Source organism: Ctenocephalides felis, unplaced genomic scaffold (genome assembly GCF_003426905.1).
Source record: "Ctenocephalides felis isolate EL2017-DRISC unplaced genomic scaffold, ASM342690v1 CF-g0.4_SCAFFOLD_01170, whole genome shotgun sequence".
Lineage (NCBI taxonomy): Eukaryota > Metazoa > Arthropoda > Insecta > Siphonaptera > Pulicidae > Ctenocephalides > Ctenocephalides felis.
In genome coordinates, this window is record NW_020537324.1 from 49,785,628 (window position 1) to 49,803,796 (window position 18,169).

The window sequence follows — 18,169 nt, forward strand, 5'->3', positions numbered from 1 at the left end:
CCGAAATACATCAAATGGCTTTTAAATTTCTGAAATCCGTTAAGGCGTTTTTGAGCAAACGTCGATCAAAGATTTCATTTTGACAAATGTCAATAAAACGATACCAATTTTTGCAAACTTTGACGAATTTTTAAAGCTAAACGAGTTGTCGTAGGGCCGAAATATTTTAGTAAGACCTAGAAAACTATGGTATCTACCGTCAAAAAAAAAATCATAAAAATCGTCGAATTTTTTTTTAACCTTTACTTTTTAACCTTTATTTTTTATTACAAGAAAACGGCCCGGCCGATCTTTACCAAAAACTAATCAGCACGATTCCCAACCAATATCTATCGAATGGTTTTTGAATTTTCAGAATCGATTCAGAATTGCGGGCTAAAACGTAGACGAAAAATTTTTCACTTTTCTGCAATTTACAAAGAAACGGCCCGGCCGATCGCCGCACAAAACTCAGAAACGATAGTCCTCATCGAGATACATCGAATGGCTTTTAAATTTTTGAAATCGGTCCAGCCGTTTTGGAGAAAACGTCGATTTACGACAAAAAATCTGTTCACACACACACACGCACACACACATACATCCATTTTTTCTAAGGTATGCCAAAATGTTCAGAAACCTTTGAAACGTAAAGATTTATAAAAATTTTCATTTTCGATTTTTTTGCAATTACTATAACTTGCCCTACGGGAAGTAGTATATATGGTAGGGCGGGGCACAAAGATCCAATTTGACTTTGGGCAATAATATTGTGAAAACCTAATCAATTAACGGTAAGGAAGTCATTAAGTATATATATCATAGATAATTTAACTATTATCTATTATACCGTGAGATACCTATGCCATCAATTTCTCTATCCATACAAATAATCTATTACAGCTAGATTATTATTTGCTATATGTGTATATATTTATATATATATATATATATATATATATATATATATGTGTGTGTGTGTGTATCCTACATACCTATTTAATATTAATGTGTTATATTTCTACCTTACGCCCTATGTATTATCTCAACCTATCTATAGCCTATACCGGGGATTGAACTCAGTTCCTCTGCGTGACAGTCACGCGTCTTAACCACTACTCTATCGGGTCCCCCCACTGAAAATATATTATGGAACACACTGTTGTTTCTTTAGTTCATTTTCTAATTAATTGAGTAACTAATACAAAGGCGACGCGACATCACACGAAAAAAGACGGTTGATTGTAGCGTTACGGTGGTCGAGTGGTTAAGGTCGTAGCCTGTCACGCGGCGGACCGGGGTTCGATTCCCGGTAAGGGTGAAATTAGTGTGTAAGCGAAATTGTAGGCGTAAGATAATAAATGTTAGGGGGTTTAAATATAAGTTTAAGGATTGAGTGCATACGGTGTGGTGGTAAAGGAACGTACTATATAGTAGTTATAAGGCTAAGTTATATAAGTAGTTATAAACCACGTAAAAAATGTATAGTTTAGGTATAGGTGATACACGCGAAAAGAAATATATGATATTAGAGGTTATCGTATAAGAATTGCGAATGTTATATAGATTTAATTTAATTTATAAATATTCTTTTTTCTGTTAGTTTTTTGACAAAGGCAGGGCAAAAGTGCAAGAAATGTCGATTTAGTTTTTGAGTCAACGGAGCATCTGGTTTAAATGATTCAAAAAACATTTTACATTTATTTACTGAAGGAAAAAGTGATTAAATTTTTGGGCAGGTCCAATAAAAAAGTAAAATATTCTCTGTTGAAAATATTAATATCGGTACGAAAAGTTCCAGCAATTTGCCTTAAGGCACGCCATTTCGAGGAATACTGAATGTTTTCAAATAGATTATTATAAATATTGTAACATTGTCAAGTATTTATAAGAATTATTTAAACTGAATTGCAAAGTTGAAATTATTTGTAAAGTATATTAGAACTATAGTCAGAATTAAAATTAAATCTGAATTATTTTCGATATACAAAAAATTAAAAAAAAAAAAGTTGAAACAAATTTTTTTCAATTATGTGTAATAAATCCACTCGGCAAACTTTTAATAACTCATAAATTAATTTATTTTTTATAGATTAAGTCGATTCTTTAAACATATCGGGAAGTTCATGTAACTTGCCTCAAGGCTAAATACCAAACCAACTAGTTTATATAGTAGTTAATAATGTAGTGTAAATAAAAATAATGGACGGTAAAATCGTAAATTAAAGACATTGTTCAGTTAAAATATTTGATGAAATTGAAATATAAAGGAAAAAGTGGAATTGAAAAGTTAATTATGCCCAAAACTTTGTTAAAAAAAATACATAAAAATGGACTTTGGTTGGCTTTTCCGTTCTGTTACAACCCTATTTTTAACTTCCTGTAGGGAAAAGTGAAAAAATCTATTTTTTTTCAAAGTTTTTTTGATACGGGAAGTACCAGCAATTTGCCTTAAAGCACAATGCCATACACCACTAGTTAGTCTCAAACTAATAGACAAATCATTCGAACGCCTAGGTGTTTTAGTATTTTACCATTTTACTAATTTTAGTAGTACCATTAAATACCAATTTGTGATGAATAATTTTGTACGCCGAAGTGATTTATATATAAATGAATGTAACCTTGATGTAATTATATTCAAATCTGATTTATTTAAATATACGCGTGTATAATGAACGCTTGGATGGGTGCTCACAAAGCAATGTACTATGGCGCCCCTCTGGTACACTGACTGCGCTTTATTTATAGCGCGAGTTTCTGAGTTTACATCTGTTTCTTTCGGCGGTCTCCTGGTACTGCACACACGTGATATTTTTGTTTTATTCGATTTTTGTTTATATATAGAAGCTATCACTAGTCATTTCATGACCGCCACATATTGCACATAAGCTCTATAGTGAAAGATAGATATGACAATTAAGCTTATTGATCGGCGTAATTGCCATAATTTCCAAATATGCTGAAGTTTCAATTTAGTTTTGAATGTAGTTGAAGTAAATTACTACCATGAATGCTTGTAATTAAATGCTTCGTATTACATGCTAATATTACACAGGTACAGAAACAGTTAATAGATATTTAAAATGCTTAAAATTAATATTTAAATAGAAAATCAATATATATATCAACCCACAATAAAATGTAAAGTTTTATGCTTTTGATGCTTGCAGAAGACAAATTTTACAAAACAAATTCGTTGAAAATTAAAATTATTCATAGATTAAAAAAAAAAATTAAAAACGAAATAAATCTGCAAAAGTAATTTTGTGAGCTTCTCGTAATTTGGTTTTACATTATATATTTACATTTCTTCAATGTAATATGTCATTATTTTTCTTACACATTTTTTTTTAATTGGAGGTAGATTTACAAATTGTTACAATATAAATATACAATGTTAAATTTATAAAGTTGATATATTCAAAGGGTTAAAAAATCTTAAACTTGATTATTTAGTATCTATTATTAAGTATGCAGGAATATTCTGCATAAATATGTAAAATTTACACAAAATGACTTAATTATATTTAATAATGGTTTGATATAATTGATTAATATTATTGTTCGGACGTCTTTTCGTTTCATTATATTGGCCATGAAGGTGACAAACTTCAGGGCATTAAGCTTTACACGGAATGGTTGCTACTCCTGGTAGAGGGGGTAGCGGAGTGTTTTAATTGAACTAGTTGTTCACTTCAAAAAGTAAAGTCCGCTTAACAACATGTAAATAACCAATAAAAATAAATATATCTTCTTTTATTATAACTTAGTAACAAATCAGTGATTGTAATTAGAACTGCAATAAATACATAATATACAAACAAATCAGTGATTAATACAGTCCACAGCTACAAGGGTTAAATTATAACCCAACAACCTGAATTATCGAAGGAAAGTTTTAATAAATTCTATAACTACATAACATAAAATACAATTATTGAGTGAATTTGAATGATTTATAGTCTTTTTTAATTAGCTGGAATTTAGTTTCTTTATTTTTAAATACGACAGTTCCAACCATATCAGAGATACGGGGCAAAAAGTGCAAAAATTCAGTTTATAAGAGAACGTAGCGTACGATTTGAAAAAATTCCAAAACATTTCACTTGTATTGACGGAATGAAGAAATTGTTACATTCTTGAGAAGGTTGGTCCAGCAGTTTCGAAGACACATAAAAAAAAATTAAAATAAATTTGGCGGTCAAAAATAATTACTAGACATTTGTGTGTGCATCAAATTATCAACTATTTTATAGAGATTTTAATAATAAATACTCATTTTTTCTACATTTACATGATTACACAACGATGAGGCGCTTTGAAAAAAAGGATATCAAAAAAATATATATTTTCTTTAAAAATTAATAAAAAAATAAAAGTTTTTAAAATAAGTTAAATTACGGGAAGTTCCCATAATTTGCCATTCACTGGTAGTTTATATGATTTATTCTATTAAAATATTTTTGCAAGTGAATGCTTCTCGTGCATTTGCACTTATGTATAAACAATTCTTTCATGCTTACTAGTTAATTCACACATTGAACATCATTACCGAATGCACGTGCAATTCTTTGAATTGAGAACGGCATTTAGTTTAGCTGAATAATTTTGTTTGCACAGGCCAGGCGCTTTGCTTGGAAATTCACTGTAAAAATAAATCTGGATTCGTCTGTTATTCTAATTAAAACTTTAGTATCTGTGGATCGTTGTGAACTTTTAAGAGGATGAAATGGCCGTTTGGTGTCTTATCATAGCCTCTGGCTTGAATAATGCATTCGAAATAATTGCTATTATGTAATATAAAGTCGAGGATTTGAAGATAACGGCGGCTAGAGTTTCAGAGTAATTATTTTCGCCCAGCATTAACAGATGTCTTCCATGAAAGCGCAACTATTGAAAAGTTTCTCTTTACAGTGAACACACACACACATATATATATATATATATATATATATATATATATATAGAGCTAATTATACACAAAACTGTTTTCTATAGAAATTTGCATTTAATTTCGGCGCTTGAAACTAGGTACAATATATTTTTTGTGAATTTCTTGGAGCAAAAAAATTAAAAACTTTTGAAGAAAACTAAAGTGTTTTTAAATCAAATATTGTTTTACATTCGTTGTTAGTCATTGTTTTAAGGTGCTTATCGCATAGCTTGTTTTTAACCTAATACACACACACAATATATATATATATATATATATATATATATATATATATATATATATTATATTTATATAATAGTTGACCCGGTGGACTTTGTACCACCTATGATTATTGTTATGGAATGCTTGATTTCTATACATGTTTATTTTCAACATTCTTTCATTATATTTATTTATTTGTATTGTTAAAGGTTACAAATTCAATATTATGTTTTTTAAAAATTATTTATTTTAGTATTACCGATACCTTCTTTGCATATAAAAAAATAAAATCCACTGTTTTACTAATTACTGTATCCGTCTTTAAACGGTAGGTATATTTATTGCATTTAATTATTTCATCATTTCTTATTATTAAAATCTACGTAATATGTGTTATGCTGAGATGCAATATTTTTCAGCACTTTCATTTCATGTTAATTTTCATATCTTCATTTGAACAACGAAAACCACACTTGAACAAATGTTTGTATACCTATGTATTTATTTTTTAAAATTTATGGTATTAAATTTGATACCATTGCAACATTTTATTTTATACGCCAAAATTTCAATCAAGAATATGTATAAAGGATTTGAAAAAATGTGTAATTCAATATCACGAAAACGATTAACATAAAATAGTAATAAACTATTTTATAAAATAGTATTATATTATACGAGGTCTGTTCAAAAAGTACCCGGAATTTTCGTTTTTTCAAAAAAATATTTATTTATTCGTCTACATTAATGTGGTCCCCTTCAAAGTAGTCCCCCCCAGATATAATACACTTATGCCAGCGTTTTTTCCAATTTTCGAAGCACCCTTGATATTCACTTTTTGATATGTCCTTGAGCACTCTCAGCGATTTTCTTCAATCGAGGAAAACCGCCGTCCTTTCATGGGTCTCTTCAACTTTGGGAATAGGAAAAAGTCACACGGAGCCATATCTGGTGAATATGGAGGTTGGGGCATGACTACGGTGTTGTTTTTGGCCAAAAAATTACGAACAAGCAACGACGAGTGAGCAGGTGCGTTATCGTGGTGCAACAGCCATGAATTGTTAATGAATTGATATGCCAACTTCATCAGCAACTTCTCTAATTGTGATTCGGCGATCATTCATAACCATTTTTTCCACTTCTTTCACATTTTCATCGTTTGTTGACGTGCTGGGTCGACCGGAGCGTTCGTCATCTTCAACGTCTTCGCGGCCATCTTGGAAACGCTTATACCACTCGTAAACACTTGTTTTTTTCATAGCAGACTCACCATAGGCTTTTTGTAACATTTCACACACTTTGTTACACTTTATTTCATTTTTTACGCAAAATTTAATACAAATTCTTTGACTTTTCAATTCTTCCATTGTAAAAATCGCCGAGCTCAGAAAAACACGTCGAATTTAGCGACTACCACAGACAAAGTAAACAGTGAATATAGCTGAAAATTTCATCATACTTTAGGGGCATGTATACCAACACAATAAAAAAAAAATTTTGACAATCAGACACTCCAGACCCGCGAAATTTAAAAATTCCGGGTACTTTTTGAACACACCTCGTATACTTATGATATGCAATAGTGAAATAAGTTACTTACTAATTTTTTTTAACAACTTGAAAATTAATGCATTCTTGTTAACTTCCCGTAGGGTAAGTTATAGTAATAGCAAAAAATCGAATATAAATTTTTATTTATAAATCTTTACGTTTCAGAGGTTTCTGAACATTTTGGCATACCTCAGAAAAAATGGATGTATGTTTGTGTGTGTGCGGATACAAATTTTAGTCGACGATTTCGTGAACACCAATAAGATGAAGAACTGATTAATTTTTTGGGACTAGCAGGTCTAGCGGTTATGAACTCTCAATAAAAATAAGATAAAAAAATGTCATTTGGCGGTCAAAGATATTTATTGGACATGTGCACATCAAATTATAAGATATTTTATAGAGATTTTAGTAATGTGTACACATTTTGTGTAATTTTTTTTGGGTTCCGTAGCAAGATTTTTAATTACGGTACGGAAAGTTTCAGCAATTTGCCTTAAGGCACGATGCTATGCACTACACTAGTTTCTTAATATTAGTAGCAAAAATGTGGATTTTCTGCCTTTACAAGGTGCAAATTCAACCCCAACGGAAGCGCGCAATCCCGTTTGAATATTAATCCGACATAGGAAATAGCGAGACGTTAACTGAATACTTAATATTTCACTGACACACCGATTCCGGCTTTGCTTCAACCGGATACTTGCTGACAACTTAAATTGATTTTATCACAACTAACATGAATTTCTCGTGATATTTGAGATAACAATAAATATTATTGATTTATTTAAAAGTATATTTTAAATCTTTAGTAAAGTATTTACTATTTGTGGAAAAGAAGTTTAGAATGATTTGAAATTGAGAGCTCAATTCTAGTATAGAATAGAAATGTTGTGTTACAGGCCTATATTCAAAACGCTATAAAATCTAACCTCCAAATGGGACAAAATGTCAAAAAACAATTTTATCATAAAATCAACTTACAGTTGCTACTTTTGATACGTAAAGTCTAACCAAAGACAATATTCTGAAATTTTCTGAAGTATGTGTTTTTTTGAGGTTAGGTTTTGTTTGTGAAACGGTTGATAAAACGGGCTACGGAGCAATTCCTGTCTACCAACTCATACGATTATATACTAGCAACATTTCGATTTTTCCGACAATTAATCCCAATTTTGCTTTGCAGGTTGATATATTTACAAAAGCATTTACGACTGCAAAGTGTATTTTTTACGTAATTTTCCTAAAATTTATAATAAAAAGTTACTTGTGGCTTATGAATATTATATTAATTTCTGCTCAGAAGTAGTTGTTCACAATCATTTTGCTAACTAATTTGACAAGTTACATCAAACTACTTAAACCTAGACAATTTTTTTATTTTTTTTATTTCACTTTATTTTAGCAATCAGAAATACAAAAATAATTTCTATGATTTAAACTGTACATTTAAATAAGTATGATATTTTATAAGATAATCCAGTGATATATCTTACTTAGTTTACCTAGACAATATGAGAATAAAATTCGTTCCATCCGAGCCAATATTCTTATTATGCTAATATTATTATTATTATATTAAATATTATGCTAATTAAAGTATATTCCAATATTCTTATTATGCTAATTAAATATCTATCTTATCCAATCTTATCTATATAATCATAGATAAAAGAAGAGTATATAATCCTAGTCATCCAGGGCTGCCATATTCGAAATAATATCTCTGGAGCTGGACCATGTTCATGTAAATGTCTATCTGGCAACACCAATCGATTGTCAAAGTGAAAAGTTCGCCGGCCCTTTCCAAAACATATATAAATCAACTAATTTTATACTAACCTAATAACATTAACTAATTTATGAATATTTTATATATTATGTATAAATATTTTATTAAACTGTGCCCATTATACCTCTTGAATTAGATAATATGTTAGATTATATTTTTATATTAAAAATGAAATATTTTCTGTTTATTCTCCAATATTTTAATTAATTAATAAATAGGTATGAATTATTCATTTTATTATAATAAATAATTTACATTTTTTTTCGATAAAACTATTTTATAATTGTTGACTTATATTTATAATTGTAAACTTATAACATAACCTCTAAATAAAATGTGCTGACAGTTGTGAAGTATTAATAATAGTTTTTTTCTTTTTAAGGGTTTGGATTCAGTATCCTCCACCACACATGAGCCTATACATAGAGTATCAAGTTCAGGACCAAGAATAGATAGTTACCGATTTTCAATGGCCAATTTAGAAGAATCACATGAAGCAGAACTTGATGCCATTCTGGGCGAATTAAGTGCTTTGGAGCAAAAAAGTAAATATTATATTTTGTTGCATCAATTTTTAATTCACGATTTCAATTGTATATAAATAGTTTTTATTCAATATCTCATATCCTCCATAATTTTTAAAATTTTTGTAATTCGTAGATGATACAAGACAAAGGAGAACACATAGTAGAAATAATTCAGATTGTACGAGGATTAGAGCTTCAACTGAAGGAGATGGCACTGTTAGAGAGCCAAGGAATGATAGTCCTGATAATGATTCAGCATTCAGTGATACAGTATGTACTAAAAAATATCAATCAATAATGTTTTTTAATAAAACTGAACAGTTGAATGAGAATTCAGATTACAAATATAAAGATTAATTTAATCCTTTATTCTAGGTTTCCCTTTTATCTAGTGAATCCTCCGCTTCTAGTGGAGCCAGTTCAGGTTTAACTCACAAAGTGCCTTTGCCTATACCATGTCCTGAACAAATTTTAAACACACAACAACAACATGATGGTGCTAAAGCTGCAAAAATTCATTTAGCTTTGCAAAAGCTAGCTAGAGCATCTGTTCGAAGACTCTTTGTAAAAGCTTTCAGTGCAGATGGAGCAAGTAAAAGTCTTTTAGTTGATGAGAGAATGAGCTGTGGTCATGTTACTCGATTATTAGCAGATAAAAATCATGTGAAAATGGAACCACATTGGTCACTTGTAGAGCATTTGCCTGACTTACAAATGGGTAAGTTTTGTCTTATTGAATGTCTTAGAAAAAACATATTTGAAAGTGAAATATAAGAATATGAGAAGATAGCTTATAAAAAACTTTTAACAATAATAATTGCTTCTTGAAATTTGTTAGAAAATAACTGCTTTCTTATTGCATATTAATATACATACCTAAAGTAATTTATATATTTTTAAAAGTTAATCTCTTATATATAATTAGCCCTATATTCTGAAACAAGAAAACAATCACATTAATTTAAAAATTTCTTATCTCAGATGAAATCTTATTTTGAACGTAATGCAAATTTTTGCAAAAGCACAGTATATTCTTTTCAATCTGATTTGTAATATTATTTTTAAATATTAAAGATAACTAGTGACAAGTTAATTTATTTGCAATTGTTTATTTTCATTACAGAAAGGTTGTATGAAGATCATGAACTGCTCGTGGATAATTTAATGCTGTGGAGTAGGGATTCTAAAAACAGGGTATTATTTTTACAAAGGTTGGATAAAACTTTATTATTCACCAAACCAGAAGAATTTCTGTCACAATCTCCTGCAAGTGTTGACCATGATGAGCATTCTAGGTAAAATTTATTTGTATGAAATATGTGGTTCTGTATAATAGATCTTATTATAAATAATTTTTCAATTTTACTCTTTGTTATCAAAAATGTTGTTTCTTTAGGAGTTACAAAGCAATGCCTATATTTATAGTTATTAAAATTTTTAATAACAAAGTATTATTGTTCTATTATTATTATTATAAGAACTTTGTTTTCATATAGTATTCCACAAATTTTCATTTGGGTGTTTTGCATGATAAACAGTTTCAATTAGATTTTATTAATTCCTATGACAAATATAATTATTTAAGGTGTCTTAATTGCTATTAAGTTTATTAATAACAATTGGAAATGATATTTATGCCACTATTTATTTGCAGATCTTTATTACTGGAGGAATTTTTTAATGGTACTGCAGTTGTTGCAATGGAAGGACCATTATATCTTAAAAGTGATTCAAAGAAGGGCTGGAAGAAATACCATTTTGTTTTAAGGGCTTCAGGTAGCTTTTATTTATATTTATGTTGTACTGCTCCAATATATCTGATTGTCTGTAGCTGAACTGAATTGTTTATTGCTTTCAATAATTTAATTAAAGAAAGTATATCATTTCAAAACAATTCTGCTGTTATTAACCAGTTATCTCGTTTTTATAGGTTTATATTATTACCCAAAAGACAAAGGTCCAAGATCACCAAGAGATTTACAGTGTCTGGCTTCTTTTACTGGTCATGAATTATATCGTGGAGTATCCTGGAAGAAAAAACATCGTGCTCCCAGTGACTTCTGTTTTGCTTTGAAACCTCCAAGAGCCCCATCTGTTAAAGGTGGCCGAGGATTAAAAATGCTTTGTGTAGAAGATGAAAAATTATTTGAGAAATGGTTGATTGCCATCAGAATAGCAAAGGTTAGTTACATTTGATTACTTTATTTGGATATATATTTTCAATCATTAGTACTAGGATTATGTTTTGGAAATTATTATGTATGGAAAAACTCAAATTTTTTTGGAACGATGCTGATTAAGTGTTTCATATAATTTCAGCATGGTCGTAGGCTTCTGGATAATCATCGTACATTATTAGAGGATTTGGCTCGTGAAGAAATTGATGCCTTAGTTAGTGCAAGAAGTGGATCTAATTGTAGTATTAGCATACCACCAATGCCAATTACAAACTCTCCATCCTCTGGTCGACTGTCAAGAGCATCCAGCTCCAGTTCAAGTGGCTGCATGTCTGATGAAAATGGATTTGAATCAGAATTTCCTATGGGTAAATAATTTATATCAACTTATGAACAATTTAATGAAATATAATAACAAATGAAATGTGTTGAATGGTAATTTTATTTAATTAATCAGGAACCATCAAAAGGAAGCCATCAATGAAACCCAATTTACCATTAACATCGATGACACGACAGTTAAAAGAAGTTGGGGATACCACGACTATGGGTGGTGTGGAAATTGCTCCTCCCAGTTCACCTCATAGCCCTCAAGGCTCGCAAGGAGGTACTCTGACCCGCAGGCATAGTAGACGAAGGTCAGATGATTGTAGCAGTAATGGAACACTTAAGAGGATTACAAGAAGTCGTGGTTCTATTGGTGAGTTACTTATTGATAATTTGTATACATTATTGTATTGTAATGTATTGTCAAATTAACTTAACTTAAACAATCACTGATTAATACAATGTGTATTATTTTTATTATTAATAATGTATATTACAGCATTTTTTAAGCACAACACAAGTTAATGACACATATGAGCCTCTATAAATTCAATAATTACAGATGATTTCAGTATCATTTTTTTAAACATAGCTAAAATAAACTAATCGATTGGATGCTTAAATAATATATTATTATAAAATGAAATGACATTTATAATCATTTAAATTCAGAATCCATGGGCTCGATTCGAAGTGGTCATTCTACTCCTACACCTAGTACTCCTGACACATCAAGAACCAATATGCTACCAGAAGTGTCCCCAAACAATGCTGTTTCTTTATCATGCATGGTAAGTGAGCTAAACCGGTTATATTACATAGTAGTCATAAATAATTATTTTTAAAATAATATATTTTTATTTTTAGCACATTTCTGATTGCTGTATTTGTCTGGCATGAATAGTTTTGTGTTATAGCTTTGCCTTGTATCTTACAGACGGATTCCATGTGTTCTTTACTGCCTCCACCACCTCCACTAGAATTATCATCAGAGGACTTGATGAGTGCTTCTACCTTATCTCTGGACTCATTACCACCTCCTCCACCACCTTTAGATGCTAATGATTCAGCTGATTATATTGGGACATCAATGCTTTCTCTGACCAGCCTGCCGCCACCACCACCTAATGTGCAATCTAATGATCAAATTGATAACAGGTAAAAAATAACTTTTAACATTGAAAAATTATTCTTTGAGACAAAAATAACCATTAAATTATATTTAACATCTTCATAAAATAATTATTATATTCTTAAATTATATATTAATTAGATAAATCAGCTTTCTCTTGATAATATTCAAGATATTTCTTTATTTTAGTAGTTTGTTGCAAGTTAATTGAATCTAATCAGAAGTAGTCTATATAATTAGTCTAAATGACTGCATTTGTTTTTAGGATAACTTCACCGATTTCTAGTGACTGCTCAACACCATCAAAGATACTTTCAAATACAAATATTACTTCATATGATTCTCCTAAACATAATATCAAACAATTAGAAGATGCTCTGCAGGCCATGACCGATATTGCTAATAGTGCTCAAAATAGTTTAACTCAAACCAATTCTATGGACAATGTAACGCAGTCAATAAATAATATGCAACTCAATCACAATGTAGTAAACAACAATGAAAGAAACATAATTTATACCCAGTCATTACACAAAAAGCCTCCAGGATATAAATTACCACCTCCATATAACCAGCAGATTTATAATACTGCTCCTTCACCAAAGACTGTCACATTTGCTGATTCTATGCAAATGAATAATAATAAATTAGAGAAATGTGTAAAATTTGCTGAATCGCCTGTTTTATTAAGACGCAAAGTTTGTTTTGAGGATCAGAAAAAGGTAATTTTCATCAACTGAAACTCGTAGAAATAAAAATAACATTTTTATTTCTACGAATTGTATCGACTATATTTCTAGTCTGATACAGATCTCATCTATTTATTTCAACATTTTTAATACATATGTCTTATGTCTTAGGTGACTTTTGATGAACAATTATCGCCTTCAAAACGAATGAATTCATACTCGCGAACAAGCTCGTACGATTCTAATCAAGCTCCTTTACCACCACCTCGGGCTGAGGCAACTCGTCTTAGTGCAAATTGCTCGTCGCCGAAGCGTCTCGCGGACAGTGCGAGCAATCCTCCAAGGGATTTCTTAAAGGATCTGCAGCGAGTTATGAGACGAAAATGGCAGGTTGCACAAAAATGCAAATTGGAACCAGCGACTACACCACACGAAGTGCTTGGCTTCAGAGATCCACCACCACCGAATCCCCATTACAGGTGAATAATAAAAAAAATCACAGTAGGTCATTTAATCTTTGTATTAAATGATTCAGATTATATTTGTTTATAATTTATTCAGAATGTTTATGAATGGACTGGGATTATAAATGTTTTAGAATTATTTTTTTTATTGGCTTATTGACCTTATAACAAGTTAGCCATAAACAAAATACTTAAATCAAATAAAATTTTTATTTAAAATAACAAAAGATAACAGAATCATTCAGCATAATCACAAATATTACAATATATACAACTTTTGGATGTGCAAGTGTATGACATAAGAATTTACTTCATAGCACAAGTTGATAATATGAAACTTTTAATTGGATTGCGCACTAACTAAATGTTAATATTAAGAGCATTTAGAGATTTTTTTTTTATTAATTTGGAATCATTTGAGCCCTGAGCCCAAATAAATTTGAAAACGTTCATATTAAGGACCACCCTAATGTGTGTGCATACACCATACATATATATACACATTTGGAAGTGTTTTAACTGTGAACTATATGTGATTATCTTGTCATAAGGATATGGGATCGTTCAAGTATTACGGAAGCAGATTTATTACAATTATTTACCCCCCTCCATCCCCCTTGTCAGCAAAAGTAAGCAAAGCTCTTACACCTTATCCCCATGCTCACATAAACATTTTGCAATTAATGTAAAAAAATAAAAATACTACCTATGACGTAATCATCATCCAGATCTTTCTTGCTCCCTATGTCAACCCAAAATAAGCAAATCAACAACCCCCCGCCCCCCTATAGTGCTTACGTAATACTTGAACGGCTCCTATGTTTGTTTTCCTAGTTTTGATCCTATATTTTCACAAAGTTTCAAATTATTCTAAATTTTTTGGCACAAAAATTCAAAATCTGTTCGAATGAAATCAGTTGAAGGTCGCGTTGATTAATACAACCTTTAACTTCAACGGTACGATTTTATAATTACCAGTTTATAGGATTAAGAGTACTAAGAGAGAGTTTATCCATTCTCTCTTAACATAACCAATCATTTCTTCAAAATTAAGTTAAATATTATATTCTTGACCCTTTATAAAATATTTAAATTTTTTTGGGAGATACAACTTTCCTGAAAGGGTATAACTATTTCTTGCCCCGAGGCAAGTATGAGAGTTAACCAATGACTTAAGTTTGGTAATCGAGTTACTAAATTTAATTAAAGGGCACATATCGAACCCGAAATGGAAAAGGAGTCATTCGACACCTAATATTACATATTGCAGTAATATTCGAATCTAACCATGGATAAACAAATTTTCCACTGAATATGCTAGTACTGCACTTCAAACTCATGGATTTTATAATGAAGTAAAGAATGTTTTTTATTGATGATTATTAGACTATAATATGTACGTGAACTGAAATTGAATTATAAATAGTACAAAATCTGTATATTTATAGAAGTACAGTAGAATCCCATTAGTATGACGCCGGATATTTTGACAACCGCTTAATATGACGTAATCGCACTAAGAATTTGGTTTCCATATAAAATTCCTTAAAAAAACAGCTGTCTAGTCGGATATATTGACATCGCTTACATTGACATGTCGCTTATAATGACCCATTTTTGCAAAAAAAATATGTCCAATTATAATGACTGACATGATTTTACATGATGTGGCCAAGTGTACGAAAGCAATTGCTATGTCTTTTGTGCACAATAGCACCAGGGACTGTTTTTACAATAAAATTATGTAAAGAAATCAATCCAAAATTACTGATTACTTACATTAAAAAAAACACATTTGTATGTTTATGGGTCGGGTAGACTAATTATTAATGGCCCACCACGAATATCTCATAAACAAATAAAATTAGATTTTTTTTAACAATTATATTTGATAGTAGAGGGCGAAACATGTATAAATTTATAACCAGCCATCACCTTTATTCTTATGACTTTGCTATCAGAAAATAAGCAGCACATGAGTGGGATAAAAAGGACCAGCTGAACCTTTACTTTGGCAAAGGTGTAAGCAATAAAATAGTAAAGTTTAAAAAAAAAGCAATTTTACAAGAGATTAATTGAATAAATTGTTATTCCGGCTCTTCTGATGAATATTTCTGACCAATAGCAGATCAATGTAATATACTGTGTTGTCTTTGTAACAAATGCACCCACAGAATTAATATTTTGCATTGGTTCAATAATGTAGCGTAAAATGCCTTCAAAATTTAATAGAAGAAATTGCATCTGTTCGCCCTCTGGTTGTTCCACTTTACCCCGTATGTAAAGTAAAATGGGTCAGATACCAAATGTTTAAAAAATAGTAAAAAATATAAGATTTATATAATTAGGAATTATGTACGTATGTATGTAAGTTTTTCTGAACATAGTTCGATAGATGCTTCTTTGATGTATGTTATGTGTTGTTCATTGGGTTTAAACAGTATAATTACCGTAAGTCAAATTGGACCGTTGTGCCCCCGCCCTACCCTATGTCAATTTTATTTTATATTAAATTTTAATGTGTCATTTTTATTTTCAATTAAAACGTTTGTTTGTAACATATTTGCATATTAAAAAGTTTTTCTTCAGTACGCTTTTATGATGACCGGTTAGTATGACGAGATTACGGCGTCCCTTCAATGTCATACTAAGCGGATTTTACTGTATATAAAATAATTTAAATGATCAATGCGAATATTAGAACGCGTGGTTCAGGTGTTTTTATGAATGGTTAATATCAAATGATTGAATTTTAACATCTTCAGTATCAGGAATTGTTCTAATATCTAATCTTGAATTTTTACTGATTTACAGGGAAACAAATGTATCCAACTGGGTTCAGGAACATTATGGAGACAATTTATATGAGAACTTGGGTGGACCTTGTGGTTCTTTGGCGATGAATCAGCAGATGAACGGGCGCAATGGCATATCGCAGCCGCCAATGCCGCATGCCATGCAACCGACCATGGCGGTCATTCCAACTCAATCTTCCATCGTCGGCGTTATGAACGGCCGCAACAAACGGCCTCCACCGCCTCCACCGAAACGTAGCGAATCGACGCAACTCACAACTGGTAACCGAAATTCGACAACTTCGTGAAAAAGGTGCCTCATATTGTAATTAATATGAGCGCCAATGAAAAAGGAATGCTAATATGTAATTGAATTATAGTTGTGCTACAAACGAAGAATGTGCTTTCAGGCTCTTGAAATGTATTTTGAATTATTATTTATTTTATTAATTGGAGAATTTTTTCACGATATAAATCTAATTAAAACTATTGAATTAAAATAAACTAAACATCAATTTTGTACGTATAATCATTTAATACTATGTTTTAGAAGAAAATTTACAATCAATTTTAAGTATGCATATTCATCATACTTTATTTGCCTCAATTGTAATATTTGTAGTATATTTAGATCTATATTTTATCAAAGATATTGTGAATGCATAAGAACATTGATTCTGATTATTACAAAAAATTATTATATTTAATATGTTTTATTGGAAGAGATTCTTACTAATATATTTCAAAGATAATAAGAAGTAGCTCAAGCAATTAACTTCTGTGCGTGAATTTGCATACAACTTTTGCATTAAATATGAGTATTTTCATATTTATAAATATATTGATACTTAATATGTATATATATTTTTGATAATCAATCGCTTCATCTATAAACATGAAGTTTTTTACTATTTAGGCCAAGAAAAGTTTTAAATTGATTTTGACGTCTGAGATTTTTGACACATTTTATTATTCTATCAAAAACTTGAATAATTTAGTGATATCTTATAATGAATATGTAAATAAATTTTAATTGTAGTAGTAATCAATGTAAATATATTAGTTAATTATTGGAATAACTTGTTTAGGAAAATATTAAAATACTTTATATTTTTGTTGTAACATTAATAGGTTTATTTTTTCAAACTTAGATTTAACAAAATTATCATCATTTCAAAATGAAGTATCATTCTTTATAGAATTCTTTATGGTTCTATCAAACACAACTAAACATTTTTACTCAGCAACAATAATCATTTCAGTGCTGAATTACAACAAAAATATTGGTTTGCTTGATGGAAGGTGATGCCACAATTTTGTCTCGGTAATTACCATATCGCTGAGCTCAATGACGATTTCTTATTCTGTTCAGTAAAGGTATTACTCAGTTTTAAACTAAATATATTTTAAAGATTAAGATAATAATTCAATAAAAAAATCATAAATCTAATTAATTTTATAAAATATAATAGTCATATTTTATGACTGTTTCAATGGTTAGGTAAATAATTTTAATAAATTTTAATATTCAATGTTTATAAAATTATAATATTTGTATAAGAATTCATTCAAGTCATT

General features: G+C 29.9%; 1 protein-coding gene across 3 annotated transcripts in view; it reads left to right on the forward strand.

The window, feature by feature from the left end:
* The window catches only part of LOC113368303 (amyloid beta A4 precursor protein-binding family B member 1-interacting protein), a 517,505-nt gene extending 500,451 nt beyond the window's left edge, over positions 1 to 17,054 (forward strand). For 2 of the 3 annotated variants that reach the window (XM_026609849.1, XM_026609850.1), the window contains 13 exons: positions 8,863 to 9,025; positions 9,141 to 9,277; positions 9,383 to 9,725; positions 10,131 to 10,302; positions 10,662 to 10,783; positions 10,938 to 11,188; positions 11,327 to 11,552; positions 11,642 to 11,884; positions 12,184 to 12,302; positions 12,449 to 12,669; positions 12,909 to 13,365; positions 13,504 to 13,811; positions 16,611 to 17,054. In XM_026609849.1, coding sequence (XP_026465634.1) covers positions 8,863 to 9,025; positions 9,141 to 9,277; positions 9,383 to 9,725; positions 10,131 to 10,302; positions 10,662 to 10,783; positions 10,938 to 11,188; positions 11,327 to 11,552; positions 11,642 to 11,884; positions 12,184 to 12,302; positions 12,449 to 12,669; positions 12,909 to 13,365; positions 13,504 to 13,811; positions 16,611 to 16,899 — 3,051 coding nt within the window. In that variant the 3' untranslated portion in view covers positions 16,900 to 17,054. Of the gene's footprint in view, positions 1 to 8,571; positions 8,699 to 8,862; positions 9,026 to 9,140; positions 9,278 to 9,382; positions 9,726 to 10,130; positions 10,303 to 10,661; positions 10,784 to 10,937; positions 11,189 to 11,326; positions 11,553 to 11,641; positions 11,885 to 12,183; positions 12,303 to 12,448; positions 12,670 to 12,908; positions 13,366 to 13,503; positions 13,812 to 16,610 lie in introns of those variants that run through there. The other variant, XM_026609851.1, reaches the window with a different exon arrangement.
* Positions 17,055 to 18,169: the final 1,115 nt, after the last annotated feature.